The sequence below is a fragment of the Garra rufa genome, chromosome 19 (assembly GCF_049309525.1).
Source record: "Garra rufa chromosome 19, GarRuf1.0, whole genome shotgun sequence".
Classification (NCBI taxonomy): domain Eukaryota; kingdom Metazoa; phylum Chordata; class Actinopteri; order Cypriniformes; family Cyprinidae; genus Garra; species Garra rufa.
The window spans coordinates 16193590-16201761 of NC_133379.1; the positions used below are offsets into that span (position 1 = coordinate 16193590).

Genomic DNA, 8172 nt, shown 5'->3' on the forward strand with positions numbered 1-8172 from the left:
CCATCAAATCTTGGGTGAGAACCTCCTTCCCTTAGTCAGGGCATTAAAAATGGGTATTCCAACATGATAATGATCTCAAAACACACACCCAAGGCAACAAAGTAGTGGCTCAAGAAGAAGCACGTTAAGGTCCTGGAGTGGCCTAGCCAGTCTCCAGACCTTAGTCCCATAGAAAATCTGTGGAGGTAGCTGAAGGTTCGAGTTGCCAAACGTCAGCTTTGAAACCTTAATGACTTAGTGCAAACCTGGTGGCCAACTACAAGAAACGTCTGACATCTGTGATTGCCAAAAAGTGTTTTGCCAAGGGTTTACCTTAAAAAAAAACAATGGGGTGACATACCACATTTATACACACCTGGATTACAAACTATTTATCTTTCGCAGTATTTAGTCAATTGAGTTATTATATAAGGAAGTTTCTCAATAAATTCTGACAATGCCTTAATTGTTCTTGGTTTAGCTCTGTTAATCCTTGCTGTTGAACGTTCTAAGCTTTGTCTCTTTAACAGGACATTGCATGTGACTATAGTGATCTATAGTCATCTATAGTCTAGTCCTGAATAATGTACATTTTTGGGGAACCTGGCACAGTTCATCCTTGAGTCAGGGTTTTTATATAAAAAAAAACGTAAAAATAAACTATATAAAAATTACAAAACCAAACTAAAAAATAAATAAATAAATAAAACTTTACATTTAAAATAAATTAATAATAAATAATAATAAATAAATAATCATATTCAAAATCACAAAGATACTAAAATAACACTACCATAAGTGCAGGGAATTTGTTCAAGCAGACTGAAAAGCTTCTCCTATGACCTCTGACCAGAAGTCAGATAAATGGACTGGGATTATATTGATTTTAACAGGGCTGGTCTGTAAATGTGCTGATTTCCAACTGCTCCACCTTCAAAACAACCTCCTCCCTCTTGTCACGTCCCTCCCTTTCACTCCCTCTCTCTTTTTCTCACACCCTTCCTTGTCAGACAAACATTTTTAAGAGTGAACATGATGTCTGTGGCTTAAAGGACAGTCTGCCTCTTTTGAAGTGTACTTTGAAGGCATAATCCGAAAACAGCAACAATTCACCCAACAACCGTGGAATATATAGAACAACAATCTACAAGAACAGGTAAAGGACTTTACACAACAAATCTGCGTTTCTACATTTCAATCTGTGTATCTAGTAGGTTCACAACCAGATATATTTACTAGGAAAATACGGTTCGGTTCAGCTTGAAAAAATAGTATACAACAGAGTTTTCATTCACACACATACAGTCTATATGTACTTGTAAACATCTGAGGCACCATACGTGGAGAATCGACCCTGTACGGTGTTGTCGTTTGTTATATTGACGCTCACAAGTTTACTGCCCTTTATGACAGCAACGTGAACATGATAAAAGGTCACTGAGGGCTCAATATACCTGCAGATGGAGCTATATATAGCTGCACAAACAACTCTCTTCACTCATAAGAACATCATTCAGTAAGCCAAGGTCAAAAAATAGTTATGTTACTGAATTAGTGATAAATTGACTTGCTCAGTTCCTCATTAAAAATGAAAAACAGAAACATGAGAGAGCAATGCAGGATACTGAAAAAATAATTTAAAAATGATAAAACTGCTATCAGCATTTGGTATCAGGAACTGTGTTTCCCGCAGAATGCTAACGAATGTATTTTATGAATATCCATCATGTTCTTTTTTAACTCTGGAGCTGATCAATCACACTTGTTCACTATCTATCCATCACAGAAAATGCTAACAGATATGGAGGGTGTTTTTCTCTTGTCCAACTCTTTATCCTTGCACTGTCATTCCAACTTCTTCCCCGCTTTTCTTTCTTTCTCCCCACCACATCAGTAAAATCCATTTTGCAAATGATTCTTTACAGCCACAGGGACGGGAATGAAGTGCTATTTTTAGCACTGACCAAGGGAGGAGAGAGAGTGAGGCGCACGGGAGAGGGCGAGCAAGCAAACAGGCAAGAGAGAAAGAGGGAGGGAGACGGGGGAGAAAATCATTATTTTTTTGTGTGTGTAGCAGCAGTTGGAGGCTCTGAGCTGAGGCAAGGAGCGGAGGCAACAACAGGGAAGAGGAGACGAGACAAGAGGAGTGGAGGAAGAAGAGATCCACAGCAAAGCCAGGCAGCCGGAGAGACCCCGCTCAGGTGGGACACAACACACACCGCTGGCCTCAATAGAAAACCAGAACGATGATTACATCATATTTCAGGGTCTTCATATATAACACAATTGCAATTTCATATTCAGAACAGATTTGCAATCTATTTTAGGCTGTGATTCATTGAATTTCATCAGTTGTCCGAAATTGCTCATCCGTGCCAGATGTCTGTCATTATAGGTGCTTTGATCTTGACGTATACTGTTTTTTCCTTTTGTAGATTAGTGTATGAGTATTTGAGGGCTGGGAAAATCCAAACAGGTTTAGGCAGGGAGAATTAGTTGAATTTTAGGGAAGGGTGGGAATCTGTGCTGGGTTGTTTACATTGGTCTGCCACAATAAAGAGGGGTGTTCAGATGATTTGGGCATGGGGCGGTGGGGGTGTGGGGAGGAGCTGTTCCTTGGTGTGTGTGTGTGTGTGTGTGTTTATGTGTGTGTGTCTGTGTATGTGCTTTCCAATTGCTATGAAATCTGAGCACAGCCTGGGATGTGATGGGAAGAGGCGTTGCCATGGAGACTAGGCTTGCACGTATTCCTGTAACCAATCCCTCCCATTATATACATTGATTTTTGGCATTTACTGTACAGAGCATCAATAAGGAATGATCAGGCAGGTAATAGCAACTTCAAAAATGATGCTGTTTAATTATGAATGAAGCAATAATGTGGGTCAATAATGTCAAAGGCAACAAAAGATGCATTAGAGGTCTGTGAGTGAAAGTATACGCATGCTGATGAATCTGACACTTTATAATAAGGTATTTTTGTTCATATTAGCTACATTAATTAACAATAAACAATATTTCAAAAGCATTTATTCATTATATATAGCCTAATGTTCATTTTAACATTTACTAATACATATTTAAAATTAAAATTTGTATTTTTTATCATATTAAATAGACACAAGTTATGAACATAAGAATTTATAGTACTAAACTAATGTTTAATGTTTGGTGTTACAAATGTAGTACTCATTCTTAGTTATTCCATTAACTAGTGCTAACTAGTAAAGTGTTACTGAATGGTTCGGTATACTTGTTGCGAATTGCAAATAAATGCTGTTATGGTTCCCTTGAGAAAATTGTATTGTTTAGAGGTTGTGCTTTCCTAGATAATGGACATAATGGAATTTCAGTTATGTTCCATGAGTCAACGTAAATTGCCTAAAGAGAAATAGAAGCAGTAAGAGGATCAATAATAATCATTTTTAATATAATACACAGGAACATTTGATCTTAGATGAATTTGGTGGAATATTTGAGATAACATGTCATGAGTGATTCCAGTTATAAGCATATCAAATAAAAAATATAATTTATAGTAAATTATAGTAATTAAAAATAGTGTAGAATATTTATTAAAATAGTATTAAAATATTGTATTTTTTTTTAAATATATTTTAATAAATTAATTTTTTTTTTTTTTTTTTTTTTTTTTTTTGTCAGCAGTATTTTGTAACAAACTATAATGTTTTTAACAAATTAACTGATGGATTTTGAGGGTTGAAAAGGACAAAAATGTTCTGTTTCCAGTGAGAAAAGTCTGATAATCAAGAGACTAACATGAGGTGTTGGTTATGGAAGCCTGTTTCCACCACTGAATAAAAAAAAAAATTAGTATGACTTTTTATCTCACAATTCTGACTTTTTCTCAGAAATGCATGATACAAACTCACAATTGCGACTATATCTCACAATTCTGAGAAATAAAATCACAATTGCGTGATATAAACTCATAATTGTGAGTTTATATGACTCAATTCTGAGAAAAAAAAAGTCAGAATTGCAAGATGTAAAAAAAAGTCAGAATTGTGAGATAAAAAGTCGCAATTACCTTTTTAATTTGTTTATTCAGTGGCGGAAACAGGCTTCCATAGTTGGTGACGTATAACATTCAGTGAAATTTCAGGGGCAAAATCCAGTCATTTCAATAGGAATCCACACAATCTGAGGGCAGATTTCTCGGTGGGTTTAAGTTGGTCATGTTGATTTACAGAAAGCTGCTTGATTTGAAAGTGCCTTCTGTGTGAGTTTCAAACATCTTACAATACTGACATTTGACATTTTTTGCCTGGGAAATTTCATTAATGTGACCCCACTTTTATGCCAAATCTCTATTTTACTCTAAATTTAATCTACATTGCTTATGTTGAAACGACTGAGATATCAACACTATCTCACAACAAATTTTTTCACTTATTTTGCAAGGTGGCTAATTCGTACAAATTCGTACAACCTCACTTGTATGATTTTGTGAGATTTGTTAAAGTGACACCACTTTTTAAAGCCAAATCTCCATTTCACTTTCAATTTAATCTACACTGTTTATGTTGAAACAACTGGGAAATAAACGCTATCTCAAGACTAATTTGTACGTATTTTACGAGGTGGCTAATTTGTACAAATTTGCACAACCTCACTTGTATGATTTGTTAAAGTGACACCACTTTTGAACCAAAGCTCCTCACTCTCCATTTAAACAACATAGCTTATGTTAAAACAACTGAGATATCAACATTATCTCACAACTAATTTGTATGCATTTTAAGAGATGGCTAATTTGTACGAATTCGCACAACCTTACTTGTGCGATTTTATACGATTTGTCTAGACCATTGACGGGTAGGTTTAGAGGTCATTCATACAAATTCATACAAATTAGTGGAAGTCGTAAAAGTTGTACGATTGGCAAAAATCGTAGGAATTTGTACGAATTATCCATCTCGTAAAAATATGTACAAATTGTCATGAGATCAGATTGGAGATGTTAAAGGAATAGATAACACTTTGCAGTAAGGTTTCATTTGCTAACAATACTTCTAAAGCATTTATTAATCTTAGTTCATATTTATTTCAACATTTACTAATACACTATTAAATCAAAAGTTTTATCTGTTAATGTTATTTCATGGACGTGTTAATATGAACAATGAACATTTATTTAACTAATGTTAAAGGGATTAATAAATACTTTAAAAATGTGTTTCTTATGTTATCAAGAAATCTTGGATATTTTGAATTCATCTATATAATGACATACTATTGTCCCCTTTTACAGTCATGCGTCCCAGGTCCAGACTCCTGGCTAAACGCGGCCTTCCCACCATCAGGGAGGGCTATGAGGAGCTGGTGCAGGACCTGAACCAGACCAACAGCCAGCACACGACCACACAGGACTACTTCCTCTCCATCTGCCATCTGGCCCGGCCCACCTTCCCTCTGCATGAGCCTGACTGTGACATCCTCTCCATTGGTCCTTTGGATTCCCCAAAGCCCTGCCTACGACTACAACGCCTCCGCCATCTACAGCCTCCGCAGCCCCACACCTCCACAAGAAGCGACCAGACAGTTGAACAAGCCAATAAAGAGACCGCCAGATCTCCTCCATCAGAACCGTTGCAGGCCCAGGCTGCCCCAGAGGAGGACAACGGATGTAGGGGTGATATCCCAGGATCCGCAGATCCGCTGGAGTACCTCTACAGCCACAGAGGTGCGCAAGCACTCTCCACCAGAAGGGGCAGCATTCCCCCACGTCGGCCACGCAGCGACACCTTCCCTTGCTGTTCCTCAACACCTGACCCCCAGCGGAAAAGCAGCTGCCCAGAGCTTTGCCTGCCTGAGACTGTCCCTGTGGCGACGGTCCTGCAGAGGTCACCGGTCAGCAGGAAGAAGCTGGATGATGGCAGCTTGGCTGCGCGCAGTGGCATTCCCAACAAGCTCGACAGCGCTCCTGCTGGTTGGAGGGGAAAGAGTAGTCGTTGCATGGACAAACAGACCATAGTGTCCCACTGGATCTCAGAGTGCCGCAGCGCATGGAAGGAAGCCCGCATTCGCGCATGCATGCTGCCCGCAATTGCCGAGAAGTAATCTACGCCTGCAAAAATCTCTTTCTGGTGAGGTTGAATATCACGTAGAGTAACGTGGATTATTGTGGAATTGTAACTTTGCACTTCAGGTTTATATGCATATACATTTTTGATGTATTTTTAAACTTGTAACCCTATAGATGGTGCCGTGTCGATACCACACCATAGTGTAGAGTTACAATGAATGTCAATGATGACTGAGTCAGTCCAGTAATGTCCAGTCGTGATCAATAAATGCATTGATTGTTGGATGCCTTTAACATTGTTTGGTGAGATTTAAAAGATAAAAAAAGTATCATCAAAATTGCATTTCTAATATATGAAACTCAATGTAGTTTAAAGGATAAAGGGTACGGCAATGCATAATATTAACAGATAAGAATCTCACTGTGTCCACAACTATATTTGGCTGGGAAGACCCAGGTTTTTAGCAAATTTGCATATTAGGCAGCTGCTGGTACGCAGAATGAATATGCCATGCTTCCTTGAAATATTATGAAACTATTGATGGGATTTCCAAGATTTTTAGGGAAACAGGTCCAGCAAACAATCTGACTAGAATTAGGATGCATTTCCACCACAGATATTATATCTAACTGCTATTTCTATTTAAGCAAGTGCTTCTTCGTTCACTTTAATTGATTGGTATTTTGCAAACAGAATGGCTTAGAAAGCAAGCTATAATAATTCACTGCCACCTTCTGAAAACAAAGACCAAGTGAGTCATATTGAAAACAGCTATCATGATTGTTTTCAGGCCCTTGTTTTGCAGTTTTTAAAAAATGGAACACAGTGTAACAGCTTGCAAGCACAAATATCAGCTTTAGAGTGAACTGGATAGTCCAGTTGGAGGATAAATGATTAAATGTCCTGGTTAGGAATCACCTTTGTTCAACGACAAACCACACAATGAAAAATCTGACCTACATCATTTTGATATTCAGAACTATGGCAAAAGGCCAATGTAGAACTGCACTGTTATCATGACTGTTTGTACATACCCAGAAAATCCTGTTTTCTCTGCTTTGATTTGGTGTTTCAGTATTTTGAGATCGACTTACTGTTAAAAGATTAATTAGTACGGTTGCATGTGAATTTGTAAATTATTTTGTATTAATGTATAAGAAATTTCTTTAAATTATTATTATGGATGTAATGATCTGAGAGAAAATGTATATTACACTATATGAGAAAAGAAAATCTGTTGTTTGTAAATTTTCCGCAACCTTGTACTTTTTTTTCACTTTTTTAAATTAATAAAATATCTGTGTTTTATGTATGGGTTCTGTGTGTTTTATTCCCCATTCCATCAAGTTGTTTAAAAATTACAATGAGTCTTCTGAGACAATTAGTAGCCTATTCCATTAACTCTAATGTTGATCAGGCAAAGCCTGTTAACCTGATGACTTTTAGAATCTATTATTTATATCTATTTAAATCAATTTTATTGATCAACTGAAAAAGCTAATAAACATTATGGTTTAGCATCATGCTCTCTACAGGTGCAGTTTCACATGAAAATTCTTTACAGTGGTAAGAATCTTCAGTTTAGGCATGATTTTATTGTATGATTTATTTGAAATAATATATATATATATGTTCAACATTCAATATTGTTTAAATGTTCTTTAAATAAAGTCAACAGCACAGATCATATATAGTTTCTGTTCAATTTATTACTGTTAATTTATTAAATCATAGAATATATTTGGAATAATTAATGTGCTTTGTAAATTATGAACTGTTTAACTGTTAAAAAATGCACTATATGTTGTTAGTATGTGTATGAATTTATCTGTGATTAAAAACTACAGATGCAAATGGGGGCTGGGGTGGGGTTTTATAAACCATTCAAGCTCATTTGATTAGAGGGAACAACCATCCCATCCCCCTTGTTTTAATCAGCAGTGTCACACCTCCCACCAAACACATACACCCTCCATTCGGGGCATTCCAAGTTGCTGAATCATGCTGCCAAGCAGCAAAACTGTTGAGATACTTTTTATTTACCTGCTGACCAGAACGGCCTACGGCCATTCACACAGAATGCATTTTTGCTTTCCACTCTGATGCTTTTCAGATTTTAGTTTTTTTTTTTTTTTTTTTGTAT

At 36.8% G+C, this 8172-nt stretch overlaps 1 protein-coding gene across 3 annotated transcripts; it reads left to right on the forward strand.

Moving 5' to 3' along the window:
• The first annotated feature begins 977 nt into the window (after positions 1 to 977).
• On the forward strand, positions 978 to 7337 carry LOC141292711 (uncharacterized). Of its 3 annotated transcripts, none has more exons than XM_073824749.1 (3): positions 978 to 1135; positions 2054 to 2180; positions 5255 to 7337. In XM_073824749.1, exon 3 carries the CDS (start codon positions 5257 to 5259, stop codon positions 6061 to 6063), a length of 807 nt encoding a protein of 268 aa, XP_073680850.1. In that variant the 5' UTR covers positions 978 to 1135; positions 2054 to 2180; positions 5255 to 5256; the 3' UTR covers positions 6064 to 7337. The 3 variants fall into 3 exon arrangements, with proteins under 3 accessions (XP_073680850.1, XP_073680852.1, XP_073680851.1); XM_073824751.1 differs by having other exon boundaries at positions 980 to 1135; positions 2057 to 2180; XM_073824750.1 differs by having other exon boundaries at positions 1006 to 1135; positions 1905 to 2180.
• Positions 7338 to 8172: the final 835 nt, after the last annotated feature.

What these genes read in the sequence shown, in the direction of transcription:
- LOC141292711 (XM_073824749.1), top strand. Translation starts at nt 5,257, where the DNA reads ATGCGTCCCAGGTCCAGACTCCTGGCTAAACGCGGCCTTCCCACCATC.